Source organism: Phytophthora ramorum (genome assembly GCF_020800215.1).
Source record: "Phytophthora ramorum isolate Pr-102 chromosome Unknown Phyram_PR-102_s0011, whole genome shotgun sequence".
NCBI lineage: Eukaryota > Oomycota > Peronosporomycetes > Peronosporales > Peronosporaceae > Phytophthora > Phytophthora ramorum.
This window is the reverse complement of record NW_027150657.1, coordinates 178,578-198,838: the sequence shown is the minus strand read 5'-3', so window position 1 is coordinate 198,838 and position 20,261 is coordinate 178,578. Positions and strand designations below refer to the sequence as shown.

General features: G+C 49.6%; 1 protein-coding gene across 1 annotated transcript; it reads left to right on the top strand.

The window, feature by feature from the left end:
* Nucleotides 1-11,919: 11,919 nt before the first annotated feature.
* On the top strand, nucleotides 11,920-14,078 carry KRP23_10854 (uncharacterized protein; the record flags this gene model as incomplete). Its single annotated transcript, XM_067881343.1, has 4 exons — nucleotides 11,920-12,409; nucleotides 12,519-13,456; nucleotides 13,519-13,950; nucleotides 14,037-14,078. The coding sequence occupies 4 exons, from the start codon at nucleotides 11,920-11,922 to the stop codon at nucleotides 14,076-14,078; spliced, it is 1,902 nt and encodes a 633-aa protein (XP_067740662.1).
* Nucleotides 14,079-20,261: the final 6,183 nt, after the last annotated feature.

The following is a 20,261-nucleotide window of genomic DNA, read 5'->3' as shown; positions in this document are numbered from 1 at the left end:
CAGTCAAGCGTGTCGCTGTCTACGAGCGAAGCGGAGTACATCGCGCTCAGTCTGGCTATCCAAGAGGGCAAGTGGATCCATCGCCTGCTGTGCGAGATTCTGGCGGCTGCCAACGAGACGGGACCCGAGCTCATGATCCGTGAAGACAACCAGTCGTGCATCAAGATGACCAAGAACCCGGTGAACCACGGCCGCGCCAAGCACATCGACATCAAGTACCACCACATCCGCGACGAAGTGAAACGCGGTGAAGTGAAGCTCGAGTATTGCGAGACTTCTGTGATGCTGGCGGACATCATGACGAAGGCGCTTGCGGGACCACGCCACACGGAGCTGACGGCGGCTCTCGGCATTCATGGGACTTCGCATTGAGGGGGCGTATTGAGGGTATGGAGGGTTACCGGTTTGGTATCGGTTGTTGACCGTGAACCGGTTAACCCGAACCGGTCCAATCCGAACCCACGCCGATTACGCCACCGACGATTACGCCACTGTCGATTACGCCACCTGTGGGTACAAGATTGTAGGTACAAGATGGGCTTCGACGTGGCGCTCTCTCATTGGCTGAAGTAACTCAGTATCCAGTAAAGAATCAAGTAGTGTGTATCCAGTAGGTCTAGAGTAGCGAGAAGGCTAGCGAGCTAAAGACCTCAATCAATCACTTTCGAATCTTCGTTCTACCCCTCAAGTGGTTTCCAGTCTCCGCTCCGGTCTCGCCCCGAGTGCTGCCCTCCCTCCGCTCCGTCAAGCTTCGGTGTCAAGATCCATACCTTCCATCAGTATCATTGTGACTCTGTACGTCTGATGCATCGGCTTCAATACCGCTCCCCAATGCGGATCGAAGCTCTCCAGCTCGCCAATTCTTCTTCAGCAGCGTGACACGATTTTGAACTTGTTTGTCGATCACGGCAACCTTGATTGCGTTAGAAATCCGCTCAGCAACACGAACCCACCCACAACCTGCTTCGCCGAGCTTCGCGGCGAATGGCTTCTGCAGAATAACCTCCCGCATCAACTCTTTATCGTTGTCTTCCGTAAAACGAAACACCATAGCTCTTGCTTTGCTAATTTACCGCCGCACACCTTTCAAAATGAGGTCGCACCAGATGGCCACCACAGCACTTCGCACAGTTTTGCTAAAGATAGCAAGCGGGATTGGTGGGTTGTACCAACTGTAACGGTTGGGTGTGAAACTCACTTGGTTATGCTAAAGACCTCTATTGTGCGTCAATAGCGAACGGGTCTACAATCTTGCGTAATGTAAAGTATAGGAGCAACAACAGCACGAGATGAGAATGGGCATACGTACTGATCTGGTACCATATCCATACCTGAAGACATCCACGTTCACTTGAGCACCTTCATTTGCACGTTGACAAAGCCTCCAAACATCTCATACCCCCACTCCGACAAACATGCGGATATATATATTAAAAAATAGTACTGTAGGCACGCCAACGGGCGAGCGCGAGCCTCACTCATTGCATTCACGATTGTCAATGCCCGCCGATTAGGCGGGAATGTTTAAGCGAGCGAGCGAATGAGAGTGCTGCAACGAGTTATCCCCCCCCGTAGCCACCCCGCCTGGCCGAGTCGAGGACATAGCGTTAGGGGGTGGAGCAGGGATGCTCTGGAAAATATAGTATAATTACCAACATGTTTTGTATAATCATAAATGTTGTGACATCTTCCAGAATCCCAATCAAATTCACGTATTCACGAGTTTAGGTGAGCGGTCGCTTTGTGACGGTTCCCAAGGGTCGTATCGTGGGAATGGCGTCAAGGCGGCTTCATTTTCAAAAGATCAGTGAACTACACAAGTGAGTATGGGTGATCAATCCGAGAATTGTGGGTCTTGTTTTAAGTACATGCTGTTGTGTTCTTAGAAAGTTTCGTCAAGAGGAAGAACAACTGGGCGCCATTGGCTGTTAAAAATCCGTGATTTTCTGCCAGGCTGCTTGCGTTCGTCGTTGGAGCTGCAAACTCGATGGCGCATCGGCAAGCAAGATGGCACCAAAGCAGCTACTGCTTCATTTCCTCGACGTTATCGATTTTACTGACAAGGGATTTTGACGAGCAAGGAGTGCAAGCTCACTTGGATCGATGTTCGAGGTAGCATGGACCAGTCCGGATGAAAACAAAGAAGTACCACTCTGTTCCATTACAAGAACACGAAGCTTGAAATATGATGCGTTTAACTTCATTTTGTAACAAAAGATGCTATAATCTGTATCAAAACACGCGACTCGCTGCCGCCAGCAGTTTGGTGTACTCAGTTGTCTATAGAGCTCAGTATTGGTGACGCAATGGTTGGTTGAGTGGCGCTGGCATGCCATCGCTGGCCAGGACATAGATTCTCAAACGTAATTTCGCCCATCCTCGCCTAAAGACCACCAATTACCATGGAAAAGTCAGCCCGCTCGCAAGACCAACCTAACTGATGCCGAGCGCAACCAAGCCCTCGCCGAGCTGCTACGGCAGTCCGTTAATGGCGTTCTCCGACGGGGCACTCTTGCCGCTGTTGCCGCTGTTGCCGCTGCCCAAGGCATCCTCCCCTCCACAGTCTCGCGTCTCTGGACTAGGGCAAAAGAGGGGTTCGCGGGGACAGGCTGCTTTGTTGCGCCATCGTGGAAGCAGCACAATGGGCGACGTGCTTCCGACCACACGTCAACACTCGAACGCCTGCGGGGTGTTGACGTTGAAGCACGGTCAACTGTTCGCTCAGCTGCGGCAGCCTTTGGCATGGCACCAACAACACTCTTCCGACAGCTTCAACAAGTCCGCCTCGGCTCTCACACGAGCGTCCTGAAATCAATTCTTACCGACGCAAACAAGGCTGAGCGTCTGCAATTTTCACTATCGCACATACAGCGAGACACGATGCTGTACGACAAGATGTTCGACACCGTGCACGTAGACGAAAAACTATTTTACATCACTCAGCCGACCCGACGCTTCCTGCTCCTGCCTGACGAAGAGGCACCTGTTCGACGACTTCGCAGCAAGCGCTACATCACTAAGGTGATGTTCTTAGCTTGCAGGGGTCAATGGACGACTGCATTAACCAGGGCGGTGATAACAACTACAAGCCGCGCCACATGAAGAAGGCGAAGCCAGAGCGGGAGGGACGACCCCCCCTATCAATCCGCTGCTGCTCCCGTGCCGAGGAGATACTGACGGAGTCAGCTGTTTTGTAGTCAGTAGTCCGATAGTTTAATCTAGTTAGATCTTCGTGCTCTTTTGATGAAACAACGATCAAGGTGGCTTCGTTCTCTTGTAATGGAACGGAGTGGTATTCAGCATGGTCAATAATGTATTATATACATAGAAAATCGGAACGTCGAGTAGAAAGATGAAGCTCTAACATTGGGAACAGCGTGTCGTCCAGTGCAATTCTCTCTTCGTTATTTTGCTTCGGACAACCACGGTCCTTCCTTCACGTCTTGGATGCTAGCAAGTTCAACGCCACCTTCATTTTGACCAGAAATTCCCATCAAGGCAGTGCCCGGCATCACAGCTAGGTAGTGCTAGGCTAGCACTGCTAGCATTAGTTTGCACAGATACCAAGACAATAAAAAAAAGTGTTACTCTAACGGGTGCAGGGCCGACCGAATATCTCGCGGCCCAAGGATACAGCAGGGCCGCGTCCGTGATCGTATAGGCCCCGAATACGGTCCTCGATCCTCGAGATCATTCAACGATTTGAAAACCACGCACGAGTGAGCAATCAAAACCTCCGCGGAAAGGAGACGTGCGAAGTTGGCTCGGCGAGAAGCAGTGCGCGGGGCGAAGCCGTGATAAGTAGGTAAGGACGTAGACCTGTGCTGCACAAGGTATTTCGAGCGGTGTGTCCCTTCTTCGGGACGGTGACGCCGTTGATGGTTTATGCATACTACTTTATATAAGCGCCTGTACAGCGAGGCCCTAGCTTTGCCGGCCGGCCAATCAGTCGTGAATTCCGTAGATTCTTTATCCTATTCTACGATTTTTCTACTCAACCGCCCAGTTCTTCCTAACGTGGCAGACGCAGCTGCTGAGCCCGAAGTGGGGTAAGTACATGGCAGAATAGAGGTCCGAACAAGATGGCGGAGCATGCAATGAATTGTGGTGTGTGTGGTTAGTTGTGATTTTGGAAGGTTGTTTAGTAATGTTTTGAATAAGGAAGGGACGTAATAGGTTGAAAGCAAAATGTAATCGCAAGGTGATCGAATTGCGGCTTGCAGCGATGCGTTAGCACGTCAGAATTCTGGCACGAGATCCTCCCACTACCAAGAGCGAGGGCTTTTCCCTGCTCTGTTATCCAGCCTGGGGCAGTTCACCATTCCTTAGTGACCTCGGTACAGTGTCTTACGACAATGTCCCAATGTCGACTCCTGGTTTGAGATGGACGCGCCTTCCACATCCTGGGGATAGTGACAACACAACGCATGCCACAACCCTCACACCTTACTACCCGAGCAGAAGCATACCCGTTACAAGTTGGCGCCACCCAACCCAGCGATTGGAATACCACATGCAGCACATACTTAAACTTCACATGGGACAGACTTCCAGAACCACTTTGCTCCCTGGAAACAGCACTACTATAGGTGTCTGGCCATTAAGGCAGCTGACGGACACCATACGCTGTCGCTGTCAAAGAGATGAGATTTGAAAGTCTGTACATGAAAACAAATCATATATCAACGGCGACAGCATCTCCATACCCCCAAGAATGGGCGTGGGTTGCACCGCGCAAGCTTCGTGCATCAGCGCGCTAACTACCTATATCCCTCACTCACTCACGCACGCACTGACACTCACCCACTCACTCATTTACTCATTTACTGGACTGATTCTTGTAGCAATTTTCAGATATATTTTTCTGGCATCGTGTACAGCGCGTTGTTTGTGTGTATACATTCGAACTTGATGGCCAATGTTGCAGGCACCATAGTAAACCCAAGTTAATTTGGTTTTAGACACAATTCGAGACAGCCAATAAATCGTCGCGGGGAATCGGGCCACTCATTTACGCATTTACTGCTCCACTCACTCACGCATTCCTTGGCAAAGCTGCATATTCATGTTTTGGTTATGTTTATATAGTATCGTCCATTCATCCTTTGTATGTGATACGATGGCCGAGCGGTCTAAGGCGCTGGTTTTAGGCACCAGTCTTCGGGCGTGGGTTCGAATCCCACTCGTGTCAATTTTTCTCTCGGTTTTGCTCCGGCGTCCCTCTCTCGTCTCTTTATTGAAAGAGTTGCCGACAGACCGTGCTCTCATCGGCTACATCTCCACACTCCAATCTGCGCTATGCATCTGCATAGTAATGAAAACAGGAACGTGATTGCGTATTGAGTGATTGTCCACCAACGCGGGATTGCTAGTGGCTTTACGTATACAGTCACACCTCCCTAACTGAACCTCTCTACCTGACTACGCGTTCTTTATCTGGTTGTCGTCTCTGTGTGCAAAAGAGTTTATATGACTTTCACTATAAAAGTTCTCTAACTGACTAAAACCCTCATTATTCTCTAACTGACAGCCCCGGAGGGTCGGGGAACTCCCTAAATGGACGCCAAATCGGGTAAGCTTTCTGACATATTTGGCTAACTAGCCGAGCGCCGCCCGCGTTGCGGGCGGTGGGTGCTTGTTTGGTTGGTGCCCGTTCGCTCGCTCTTCCAGCTCGCTTCACTACTATTTTTACTATGACAGGCTTACGTTTTATATAGATATATTTTACTGTAGAGTTGTACCACAACCCTAAGATCGCTACGGCTCGCAGGCTTCGCATCGGCTTGTCTACCATGCACTGCTTGATCCTGGGTTTGCACCCGCGCTTCGCACACGGGCTACAAACCACAGGCGTACTCGCTACGCTCGAGGGGGAATGGTGACTCTCAACAATTATTGTGCTTCTCGGCCAAATTTCCAAAATCGGGCCTATTGGTGACCTTTCACCCAATCGACCTTTCAATCGGCCATCACAGTCTGCCGCACACTATAAAAGATCCTGGGCCTCCTCTGCTGATGGAGATCGCAGTAACAACACAGCACGCGCACCGTAATACCGTATTTCACTGCTTGTATGGGTATTACAGTCTTGGCTTTTCCAGGAAACATTTAGCTCATGTCTACAACAAGGACATTAAGACTATAGGGAATTGGATTCGTGTGTATGAAGAAACGGGAACTTTTCAGCGGGCACAAGCAAATACAGACAAGAAATTCACGAAGACGCATCGCAAGTGGTTGTTCCGGTATTACCAGCTACACCCTCTAGCTTATCTCGATGAAGCTCGACAAGATTTCATTCGTGAGTTTGGTGTTGCTATTTCTATCGCTTCAATATGGAGGATAATTCACGATATGGGGCTGACTCGGAAGGTTTTAGAACGTCGCGCACTTCATATCAAGGAGAAAGATATTTTCCGGTTTGTGGAGGAGCTGAATCGCGTGAATTGGACCCACCAAAATCTCGATGAAGTGTCTTTTGATAACAGAGGCATGGTCCGAAAGCGCGGTTATTCTTTACGAGGAAAATCTGTTGCCATTCGTGGCGACTATCAGCGGAAACCTCGTGTTTCAATTTTGGCTTTTACTGGCGTGAACGGCATCATCGATTACTACAACACTGAAGGAACTTTTGATCGAGTAGAGTTTCTGCGTGGTTGTCGCGGTTTTGTCTATTCCAAGCAGGGCAATGTACGATTGTATCCTGGTCAAAACTCAGTGTGGATTCTAGATGGTGCTGCGATTCATTTTCATCCTGATATTGTTCACTTTCTGCGTAGTGTCGGTGTGGTGCCAATTTTCCTTCCAGCATACTTCCCTTTCTTCAATCCAATAGAACATTTTTTTGGTTACATAAAGAAGGCATTTCAGAGGCATTATGTTGAAAGCAGCAAACGTGATCTCACGCCGTTCATCGTTGAAACTTTTTCTCGATTCGAATCGTTCAATATGAAGCGCACTTTTGAGCATTGTGGCTGGTCTTCCCAAGGCTACTTCAATCCCGTCAAGCAATTGGCAAAAGAGAACAACGACCAGATTACTTCCAACAACAAAGACAATTTAGGATATGTAGTTAGGCAACTTTGAAAGCAAACTATTCGTGATCGACATCGTTCATATTTTCCATGACGTCGAGAGGGTCGATCACATCTCGCGGTGGGAGGATATTGTTAATAAAACCAAGAATGACAGCTCTCCGTGCTTCCAGCGCTTGTTTATTCCCTCTCAGCCGAGCCCCAAACGCTGCCCAATCCTGAAGCAGTTGGTCGGTTGCAGATATCGACGATTCAACACATTCCAAAGCCAAATTCGATGAGCGGGACATGTCCGAAACTTGCTGCTCGAGTCGTGATTCGGATGCTCTCAGCACCCTCACTAAGTGCTCTGGCGGTGGCTGTTCGATTGCGGAGTCCCAAGTTGATCGATCTAAATTGCGCAATATGTGGTTCGCCCACATTCTCCACACAGTAGCTGCACACTGAAAGGTAGACTCCCATTTATTCTTAAGTCGCTCAACCACGTCCTCTAGAGATTCCTCTGCGGCTGCCCCGGACCGATCTCTGACTTGAGGAGTAATGCACGCCTTCTTGAACTCGACCAGAGTTGGCAGAGTCGTAATGGAAATCCCGTACTGATAGGTCAACAGCTTGACAGCTTCCCCACGAACGGTATGAAGCCATGAATTTCACGCCCGTTCGCGCTTCGTGCTGTCAACAACGTGGCGCTTAAACTTGAACTGAATCACTTTACTCCACGTCTCAATATTAGCTGTCTCCTCAGTCCACAGGCCACGGGTTTTGACGGCAACCCCATGAACATGTTCACTGTATCTATCCCAAAGCTGTTTGAGAATTGCACTGAAGGACGAGCCTTCCAGTGCGCAGACATCGAGTAGTGTCACGCTGACTGAGAGATGTCTTTACGATGGGCGTCACAAGGAGACGATACAAATTTGAACTCGTGGCGGGCGCGCTCCTGTTTGGAGGTGACGTATACGATCACCATGACTCGTCAATCTGGGAGATCTTCTGACCGTGCGCTCGCTCTCGAGGCTTCCTGCCGGACGCCGCAACGGTGTGTCATGACTACGCGGAGGCGATGTCAAAGAAGCGGTTCTTGGTGACCTCCTCACAACAGGAGATTGGTCTGGGATTGACGTGCTCCTGGGTGAGCACGCTAGATGGGAAGATTCCGTCCCAGTGACTCCATCAGGCGAGGCCAGTGTAAACTCGGGGGTGTCTTGGGCTAGCTGGATGTTAACTTGGCTCGGAGTCTGTGCTGGTCGGATGTCCTCCTGGCTCGGCGATATATGTAGCGACCTTCTTGCAGATGGCGGTGCGTAATACGGCTGCACTCGGCGTGTAGTGCGCTGTGAACGTCCTCGTAGAGGCGATAAGCTCGCTCTATCAGCGTTCGTCGTGCCACCAACTCCGTCTGCCATCGCAAATGCTCTTCTTGGCCTCAAGAAGCACTTTCAAAGTCATAAGATCGAAGTCAATATCTGAGGTGGTCGATTGGGGGGTCGATTGTGAACCGCCCACGGGAATTTTGGAAACGAACCACAATACCGCTATGCAAAGCGACAAATGTATTCATTTCGTAACATATGTGAGGTGAAGCGACCTGGGTCAAATTGCCGATGATGGGAAGAAATCGCGTCTGGACTGATTGGACCAGGAGTGTTGGGGTTGGTGCCGGATATATCCGGATAACCCCAGTACCTGGCTTGGTACCACAACGATGGTACAGGTAATTCTATTTGCCTGGTACCACCCTTTCGGTACAGCCGATCATCCGGATACCTGCGATCATCTGGGCATCCGCGATCATCTGGACTCACCTGATCAAGATCGACATGGTACCACCACGCTGGTACAGTTGGACCAGATGGATACTGGGTACAACGGTACTATCATTCCGATACGAGGTCAAGATATACAGATTGAAGTTCAGGTATGATGTGCAATCGGTGGGCACGCAAACGAGATGGGGATAGGGAGAGAGATCTTTCGTACTTTACCTTTGCTAAAATAGATCCTGATTTGCCTTGCAAGACACAAGTGGCGTCCACACATCCCGGGGAAGGAACTACATTGGCCTACCCGAAGAAGGACTCACCCAGTCAACCAAGGACACGACGCGAACCTGGATAGCTTGGCCAGGGGGCGATCGTATAGTCTCATCTCAACTCAAGACCCCGCCATAGGAGGCGGCAAGCAACGTAAAGAACCCCGCAAAGGAAAACAACCCCCCGTGATCGATCCCACACACGATCGACACCTGACACCGACCGACTGCGTGAAGCATATCCGCGCAGTGGTCCCCCCCCCCCCCATCCCCTGAAGAGCCCATCAAGCTCAAACCCTGATCTCGATCACCACTGATACTCCTCGCGTGAGTACCGGAAGAGTGCAACCCGCCCAAGCCGTCGGGTACACAAGGTGAGCTACAAGGTCAAGATCCACCGGATCAACGGAGTACCCCCTCCGACAGTCGGCAGTCCGGACAACCGTTGGCGAGTGCTGGTCACATCAGCAATTTTGTGATCCCGCTCCGCCACATAAGCATGAACGATGCGCCAGGCTTCTTGACACAGGACGTAGGCGCGCTGTGCGGGGACTTCGATTCCCGCGCTTATCCTGCTTTGCGACGACTTTCAAAGAAGTCGTCGATCGCCTTGACTTGCTCACGTGGTAGTGGCCACTGTCGCGTAACACAACACTTTGTTCCCGGCACGAGATCAATCTCGTGCTGAACACCCTTGTCCTGCGGTAACTCCGCAGGAATGTCGTTCCGGGAGTACATCCTTGTACTCACGCAAGACCTTGTAGTAGGGCTCGCCTTGAGCGAGTCCTAGCCTTGCTCGTCGAAGCGTTCCTTTTTCGACTTCGCGCTGAGGGCGTCCGCGCCCTCAGAGATGAGCTGATTCAGCTCTTCTGCTTCACACGTCACCCTCTCGACGTCAGAGAGGATGCAGATCTGCTCGATGCGTCCATCGTGCAGGTCGCAAGAGAAACACTTCCAGCTTGTGACTGGGAGCGACATCAACTCCGACGCTAACGTCGGAGGATTATCCAGCCTACTCTTCTTGTATTGGAGACCAATACTCGTACGCGTCAAGACACTCAGTGTCTCGACGGTTGTCTCCAACTCCTGTGTGTAATCGGTCTGCTTAGACCCACTACTTTAGCTTACACGTGTGCGCACGTGTATGAGGAAGCGTAGGAGTGTTTAGCTTAAGTTCAGTATACTTGTATCCACAAGTACACTTAAAGCTAGATAAAGGGACCGAACGAAACTGTATTATCACTTCCATATTTGCGTCGAAGGGGAGAGAACGCAAAAGAAACAAACAGCGGTGACTGGGAGTTAACCGCACGAAGAGTCAGGGGCCACTAAAAAGGAGAAGATCTCAAGGAGCTACACTTCGTTAAAGTATAGGGGCTGCTGTTAAAGTAAGACGGATCGATATTCTGGCAGGAATCACCGTCTCACAACATGCAGGCCGTGGATCCACCTCCGGACAACCCAGCCGAGGTGATCGATGTGAGCACACCATCACCTCCATCCAGCGAGGACGCCCAGGGAGAGCAGACAGCTGGAGTCAAACGCCACCAAGACCTGACGGAAATTGAAGGAGAAGTGGTAGTCGCAAGCACCTCCAAACGCCGCTGGACAGTCAAGGGCGACTCAGAGACAGACAAGGAAATGCCTCCGGCCCTGGAAGAGGACGAGGAAAGTAAGCAAGACAAACCAAGACGACCAGGAGATGCAAGGCCAAGATGATCTAACGTACGAGGAGATTGTGGAGGAACCGCTAACCTTTGGAGAGACGTATTTGTATCTGCATGAAGAGCTAGCAGGCAAGAACATCCAAGAGGCGAAAGAGACAATGAGTGCAATGGAATACATCGAGAACATGTTCATGACGGTCTTCAAGACGCATCCAAGCTTGGATCTCACGGAGGACAATCGCCGATACCCAACTCTGAACGAAGAAGAAAAAGAACAACTACTGAACCTATTCCTGATGGATTCAACCATCGGCCGAGCAGACGCACGGAAGTGGAGAGCGCGACTGTACGATATCACCAGATCACTGTACAAACACGCCGTATGTTAATCGAGATAGTCGACCACATAATTGCGACATCCAAAGCAACCACTGCACCAGTGGTTAATGCGTGGGCTAACCAGAATGAACAACAAGCTACTCAACAAGAAACAGACACGGACGTCGACATGGAACACGCTGCTGAGACCGGAAAGGGTAATCAAATTATGTGCCAGTCCGGTTTTCGTTTTGTGACGGGTCCGGTGCTCTAAAAAGCCAGTGTAGCGGCTGTTTCCTTCAACAAGACGACAAGATAAATTCTGGGAGCGGTGAAAAGTATTCTCCGAGGTGTGGTGCACACGAACTCTAAATCTCAAAATTTGTAAAGTTGGAAACGAGTGGCATTCGTCGTTCGGCCCCCTCGAGAGGAACCGGTAAAAGCGGCGCGGATCGCTGAAGCTCTTTGGACACCTGCGACCCGGCGTGATGGTACGTGACCGTGACCCTTTGCTAAGGCGTGTGTATTTAAGCGGGCTGTCTCTGATTTTCATTCGTAAACAGCCAGATCTCCCGCCATTTCCCGCCCGCCGCAAGAAGGACGTGCCATCGAGACTACTGGTGCAGTCGACTCTTCCAGACGCGGACCGACTGATGACTGAGCGTGCTGCTGCGGAGGAGAAGCCCGATAGCGCCGCGCGGACATTGTCGCTCGTCGCCGACAGCGCGTGGCAGACATTCGATCGGGGAAGAACATCCCCCCTTTTCCCGCCCCATATCAAGCGGCTTTCGAGGCTTTGCGTGCGGAGCGTATCGCGCTCGAGAAGAAGAAGGCTGTTGAAGGACAGTTGGAGTCACTGGGTCGTACCATGCGAACTCGAGCGTCGGACGCGAAACTGCAAAAGAATGAAGAAGCCGAGAATGCGCTTGGCGAGGTGATGCAGCAGTTGGACGCCGAAGACAAAGAAGGCGAGCCGTCGGATAGTGGAGATTCCGACTACGAGGACGAAGGTGCCGGTGCCGCGCGGCCAGCCAAAACCTCTAAAGGTATCGTGCTGCGTGGAAATGCGGATGAGGACAGTGTTGAGAGTGAAGGTGTCGATGACAGTGACGAGGATGCAGAGACTGAGGCGGGAAGCAGCAGTGGCAAGGACGCAGAGGAGATGGAGGTTAGCAGTAGCAATGAAGAATCTGCGTCCGGTGTCGCACAGAAACGAAACCGGAAGGGACACCGGAAATCTCCGCGGAAGGCAGCACGCACGGCGACAACACTTTCGCCTCGTGACGGAAGTGATGCTGAAGATGGTGCGTTTGTGGAAGGTTTCCCGTGTCGCTGGCCATCGTGGGAGGACTTCCACCGTGCGTTTGAAGAGTTCCAAGGGGCAACGTACCTAACAGTTTTCAAGTCGAACGAGCACCTCTGTCTCCAGTCGCAACAATCAAATGCGTAATGCCGTGGCGCGTGAAGCTAAGACGACAGGTGAAGATGCAGCAGTTGTGGAGACCCGGAAGGGCACACAATACATTCCAGAGAGCTGGGTCAAGTACTGCAAGACACTCCGGTGTACTCACGGACGGACTCAAGCTGCTCGTGGATCTGGAAAACGCAAGCATCGTTTGGTACGGGCAACCGAGTGTACTGCCAAGATCAACGCTCGGGTGGTGTCTGGACATTCGGGTTGGTTCATCACTCTGAAGGCGTCTGGGTATCACAACCACCCTGTCACGAAGCACCAGTGGTTCAACTACGCAGAGAATAGAGTGCACGCACCGCAAAACAATATTGATGAAGGTGACGTAGGAGTGGGTGGCTTCTACAAGAGTAGCTGCGCAGCTATTCGCAAGGATATTGTGGTGGTATCAACGGACAAGTACATTAAGACCAAGGAGCTTGCGGAGAAGATCGTTGACAGGATGGCGTTGCAGTCAACCCCGACGTTTCGGGTCGCGCTAGAGTGGATGCAGGGATTTTACGACGCGCTGCAAGGTGGTGACGTACCAAGGTTTGTCATGGAGGCTACAACCAGCAATGTTTTGACAGTGCTATCGCAAGAATCATCCATGAGCTCGACGGGTCTCACGCAGATTTCTTACGTCAATCCGTCTCTGGCTACTTCGATCACGCCACCAGCACAACGAGGTGATGATACCTTGGAAGAGAAACGTACTACTTCAGTACAAGATGCGAGTGGTGAAGTGCATGACGTACCGGAAGATGAAGGTCTTGAGGCTAGTGATCCACCAGGTGACGTGGATGTTGAAGCAAAACTGTCTTCAACTTCAGCATCACGGGATACCGGATCGACACCGGACGGCACCGAACTCACACAGGAACACCCCAAGAAGGATCAAAAACTGCACCAATTTCATTCACGCCCCCTCCGCGTGTTAGAGGACTCTCGAAGAGTGAGAAGCGACGTCTTGCAGGGGGGAAGGAACTTCGTGAGGCGCGTGCACTGGCCGTAAAGATTAGGGATGACAAGAAAACACGGAAGGCTCGACTGGATGATGTCGCTGCTCTTCTGGACGGCGCTTACAGCCTGGATATCGCAAAAGCAATGGTTGATACATTAAATCTGGATGATGTTGAAGTCCAAGGGAGTCTATCAGTGCGGCCATACAATGTCGGCCAACAAGTACCAAAGATCACTCGAATTCTTCAGCTGGACAAGATTCAAGAAGCAATCACGGCTATTAAAGCCACTGATAATTTGAACCTGCTCGCGAACTGGAGCGATTATGGGTCCGCTACGTTTGACCAGCTAGAGGCAATGGCCAGTGTGCTGGAGGCGCGTAACAGATTTCAGCTTGTGCAGTTCACACTGGATTGGATTAGCGGTGTTGAGTGGCAGATCAAGGACGTGGTCCCACCGTTTACCGACGCCTGCGACTATACAAAGGTTAGTGCTTCAACACATGGATACCGAAAGCACATATCACGGACTAAACAATGCTTACTGCTTCTATTTGTTTACTGTCAATGTAGCAAGCATACAAGGAAGCAGTACAAGGGATGCGGTTGGGTTAAGTTCGCCTGGGGCCTGAATGGTCTCTTGGTTGCTCGTTGGTGGATTTTCGAGAAAATTTGTGGCTACACAGCTCGTCTATTATATCGGCGATGCTGGCACTGAAGCAGATGTACCCGAACGTAGGTGTGATTAACCCGTGTTACCATGATTTCGCGGGACTCAGTGTGAAGAAGAAGACGGCGGCTGGTTTTGGAGCCATGGATCCTTCCAACGACCGGATCATTGCAGTGATCTGTCTGGACCATCACTGGGGGGGCGTATTTGCTCGACAAGCGTACGCACGTGTGTTATACGTTTGACCCGCTCCAGCTGAAGGGGAATCTCGCAACTTTGAAGTCAAGTGTGCGGTGTGTCATTGAGCCTTTGCTGGGCTTAAAGGACAAGGTGACCTACAAGGAAATCGACTGGTGCACTCAGAGAGACAGCAGCTCGTGTGGCATCTGGTGCCTGGTTGTTCTGGAACTGCTACTTGCCGAGAGCGTGGGCCGACTGTCTTTATGAGGTGCAGTCCTATCTACGTATGCGCTATTTGTACAAGGCAATTGGTGTCCAGCAATGCGAAGTAGTTCACGAACGAGATTAGGAAAAGTAGTTGTAGTTAGTTCTTGAAAACTTCAACTAATAAAAGATCTTTTACGGTTTGATTTGTAGCAACTTGGCGATAATGTGTTCGTTTGGTGTCAAACCGAACGACACCGGATACGACCAGGGTGGAACTTGGACTTCTCCTTCAAAAGCGCTAAGTCCAAAAGTTCATACTTTTAGAGAAAATCGTGGGCTATCAGGGGCATCCGTATTTAATCTGAGGTCGTCATTTACTTTATGTTTCCCCATCTCGAGAAAAGCATCTGCTTGAAGCCAACTCAAAACCGGTGCATTTCTCTAATGTACAGTATCATGCCAATATATGTCCGCTTACATGTACGTAAATGATAGAAACACCTTCCGGTCTCAGTAACATCAGCCCGTCGACATGACGGGCGAGGAAAACTCACCGTATCGATTCATGAGTAGTGAGTTCTCAACGTTTGATATTCCTGTATACCGAAAAATTTGTGAAACACCTTACGGATTTCCCACCAAAATCCGCAAGCCGTTAGAAAAAGAAGCAACAATCATCAAGGGACTTCTGGAAGGAACCATCCTCTGTGCACACTTACCACCATTCCTCAAGCGAGTCTCACGAACCCAGCACTGCGAATGATCCAGAATGCAATTCAAGCTCAAGTTGAAGGAGACCTAGTGACCCAACTACCCCCAGATTTTCCTGTCTACCCAGATTTCCAATCAAGAGAAAGACTGGTAGGCATGATACTGCTTGGAAAGCGCAGAAGCAAACACCCTGAAGAACGTATTGTGGCGCTTTTAAAAAGCGCAAAACAAGTCTGCTATGATCGTGCCCAACATGCTGTCCACCTAATATTTTGGACGAGAGAGCAGGCGACACAGTGGGGCAACGAATTTACAACTCTACCGTTCCGCCACAAGAATTTCACACTCCGCAATGAACACTCACCCCTGTTGAGCTAGTAGAATCACTAAATCACCACTCAGCTGGAGTCTGGGCGAGACAAATGGGAGCAGATGGAGTACGTGATGAGAAACCGAGAGACCGATACCATGTTCGATTCCTCAACGTGTCGAGGTTCATGGATGAAGCAGCATTGGAACGCATTCCTACAGCAGCACTTTACAGGTGTGTACACGACGTGGCAGGAACCATCATCAGAAACACACGAGAGGCAAACTGATACCTGGGATATCTACTTCAAGAGCCAACTATGTCCTACTTTCCTAGTAGACCGCAGATTCCTGAACTGGAATGGAACAAAGATCCTAATTCACCATGTCAACGTGAAACCAGCCCCTCCATGTTTCCAATGTGGTGCAATTGGTCACACGCGCAACAGATGTAACGCTCAGGATGACTACTGGTACACTTCGGAGTACTGCATCCAAGTTTCAGCAGAAGACATCACAACGCTACCAAGACAACAGCGCACTGTCATCAGCTTTGAGGAAATGACGAAGTACTGGATAGATGAAGAGCAAGAACCAGAAATGCCAGTGCTCCCACTGACACAGCTAAATCGACGGTCAACTGAAAATCGATCTACTAGGACCCACACGACAGCTGCAACAGCATCACGTACATCAATCACGCCAAAAGATCCTGAACCAGGTAAGAACGAATGGCAAACGGTAGGAACTAACAAGGGACATCGTTTTAATGTACAGCAAGACGAAAAAAGAGGACCAGTGCTGGCGACAGAGCACAGCGACGAGAACAATTCCATAGCAAATAACATGGAGTACCCTCCTCACCCGATCACTCCAACCAGGGAAACTTCACCAGCAGAAATTATCCGCGAAACATTAAGCCAACGAACTCAACGAATGCAGTCGCAACGAGGCCTAATCAACAAGCTCATTGCTGAACGCAGACAACCAGCCAACAAACAAGCTCTAGAAAAAATAGCTGGCTTAACCTGGACCAGTGTGATGAAACAACGATGACAGGACAGCAGGTCCTTAAGGAATGTGGATTGGAAGAGACGTCGACACCAGACAATGGCAACTGCCAATACTATGCAGCGCATCTGCACTACTCAACAGAAACTTCAAAGAAACGAACAGCATAAAACCACTCGAAACCATCACTGGTAAACTCAAGAAAGGCCTCGTAGCAGCAAGCGAACACTTCTTCAACGAAGAATTTGAACACGATTCACGACTCAAGATTTTAACTGCAGTGGAGCGAACACCACAACAACTTTCTCCGGAGCAATCCGAACAAGCACTGAAAACACACTTCATTGACCTGGGAAAGTCAGACTCACGACGAAGCGGATACATTTCGGGACGCCACTGGGGAACTGATGAAACACTACGAATGTTAGCAAAGATCCTGCACCGCAACATATTTGTGGTCGTAGCTAGACCAGGGCTAGCCCAGGCCACATACCAGCAATTCACGCCAGCGCAGGTAACCAAATCAGGAAACAAGTACAGTACGGCCAAAGAACGAAATTACGAAGCAAAACAAGCCCAACAATGGATCAATCAGATTCGACAGGACTGCAAGAACAGAGAATCACCGGACGAACTACCCATAGTACTGCTATTCCGACCAAAACATTATAGCCACCTTCAATTCAACCCTAAAGCCTCTCTACAGAGCAACCTTAACATCCACAACACCGCTGAACCAATGGAAGTCACTCAGAGGACGAAGAATGGACCTGGCTGAAAACAATGAAGTAAAAAAACCTTCAGAGCCACTATCAACAAACCAGGAGCCCAAACCCCCATTGACAGCAACAGAGGCACAGGAGCGCAATGAGGAGAAAATCTACGGCCAAGGACGTGAAGAGGAACTTCGAGTATTCTCAACTTCTGGAATTGATGGAATTGCACCAGGACGGAGACAAGATTTACGAGAGCTACAGTGGACGGATGAAGCCGCAGTGAATGAATGGATGAAAAGATACGAGGTAGACCAAACAACACTGAAGCAATGGCAAATGGAGCTGCTCGATCAAGGACCATCATCAACCTTCACATCGACGCAATCGAGCGAACCACCGTCGAACGAATCAACATGGGAACAAGACGACCCAGAACTACTACCAGACCCACTGGACAGTACAACTATCCGCCCTCAAAACCAAGAACCAAGCAGGTTTGATAAACCAGCAGCTACTATCAGCTCCAGCAGGACACGACAAAAAGAACTTCGGAAACTGTGGTTGAAGCAGGCAATTAATTGGGAACAAGCGACACTAGCGAAATTTCCCATACTACCTGCAACATCCGAAACTTGGAAACCAGCAGTCACACAAGCACCGGGGGCACTTCTCAGCACTCCAGACCTACCAATCCCCTGTTTTATTCTCTCAACGATGACTGATGCGATTCTCGACACATGGACCACTACAGCCAGATTAGAATGCCTTACCCACTGCCTTGGGCAACTTGCGGAAATAATGAAAGGAAAAGGGAACACAGACAAGGGACATGGCTGGAGGTATGTAGTACTGAGCTCCAACAACAAGCTTCGATTAACCAGGAACAACTTAACCTATTTCCAGCTGAACTTTGGAGGGAACTCAAATTGATGAAATATGGAGACATGGAACTGCTTAAACTCTGCAGCAAGGGTCGATTGAAATTCCTCACTCGCATGATTATTGTAGCCCATGTATATGTGAATGAACTCAGACGATTGTCCAATAAACCAGGATGCCAACACCAAACAACAACGATCGAGTATCTCGATTTACTCTTTGAAGTCATGCAGTCTAATTCAGACATCAACTCCACGATCCATCAAGATGATACAATTGGAGTATGGACTAAACTCGAAGAATTATTAACACAGCGAACAAACTCGGATAACACCGCCGTGGATCTGGAAAGCGAACCAGAGCCACAACACTAAACCAAGTGAATGCGCAAAGAACCAACAAATCTCCAGACGGAATTACTACAGTGATTTACATAACATAGCAAATTTATTTGAACAGCCACCAATAACCAGCAGAAACAAACGGAAGCCACGAACCAACTTGACCATCAGCACACAAAACTTACGGGGATTTGCGAAGAAATCACGCAGACAGTGGATGAGCGGGTGGCGACGACACCGGGCAACCGAAGACCAGATATTATATTACTCCAAGACACTCAATTACACAGCAACCCAGAAATACAAAAAATGAGGGACCAATGGCAACGAGCATGGCAGATCACCAACCCTGACCATGAAATGAGCTACTGGACCCAAACAACACACAAAATCGGCCGGATTAGGTATACTAGCGTCACCTGAGATCAGCTCACGCATCAAACCATGGCAAAAGAGAGCTGGACGTCAAGGGTGATGGCAGTAGAACTTGACGATGGCCAATAATTAATGTCTATGCGCCGGCGCAACGCAATGACCAAGATCAATTTTTCGCTGACCTTGACCCATGGATATCTCAACACACATCGATAATAATTGGCGGAGACTACAACTGTGTCCTGCAACCATATCAGGACAGAGTGACTAGACGCAAACCAAGCAACTTCTCAAATGAAACAAACTACTCAGCACATTACTCGACAAACACGATTTTATGGACGCTATTAGCCTCACGCGAAACTTAAACGACGATGAAGAAGATCACGACCCGCTACAATACTACACATATTGGACCCAAGACAGAGCGAGCCGACTTGACAGGTTCTACGTCAAGGGGGAACCGTTTTCAGCAGTACAGTGGGTCACCGTATTAGAATCAGCACATGACTCGGACCATCGTGAAGTACGACTCGAACTCACTACTGGAACAACAGCAAATACACCAACAAAACAGAGACCTCGATATCCTATACCATCCGGTAGACCACAACGCGTCAAAGATGGAATTGGAAAGGAATCGGTGAAATCATGGGTCAGTACGAAACAACAACAGACCCAATTGCAGAATGGGACACAGTAGTTGAACGAATTCAACGATTACTCCAACAAGTTCACACAGCAGATAAGCGACAAAGCACACGGTACTTTGCAAACCTGCGCGCAACGACCCGAATTGTTCGAACATCACGGAAAGAAATACAGGAAGTCGAACAAGTACAAGCAAGAAATACAGCAGCAAGATCATTCGGAAGGAACCTTCAAAGAACAGCAGAAAATACAAGAACAGTGTTTCGACGTAATTCAGACTGGCAACGCGATCAAACAGTATCTGAAATCAAACCCTCACCTGGACACTTTTACTCAGACGACTATCCCATTGAAGAACGCATGGCATCCGAATGGAGTCATGTGTTTGGACAATCACATGCTACAATTGAGCCATCTCAACGAGAAGAAGTACTTCGCAAGATAGCAAAAATTCCTGAAAAACATAACTAACCCAGGAAGAAGCAGAAGACTTAGCGAAAACAATTTCAGAAGGAGAAACCACGATAGCGATCGAACATCTCAAACGGAACAAGACAGCAGGAACAACAGGACTAAACCACGACTTCTACAAAGATTTCCAAGCAGAACTGGTACCAGGAATGACTAAACTCTTCAACGCGATCCTGGAAGGTACCCCAATCTTTCTTGGAAGCTACGATAGTACCACTACGGAAAAAAGGAGACTCAGCTGACGCCATGGACTATCGACCCTTGCACTGTTGAACTC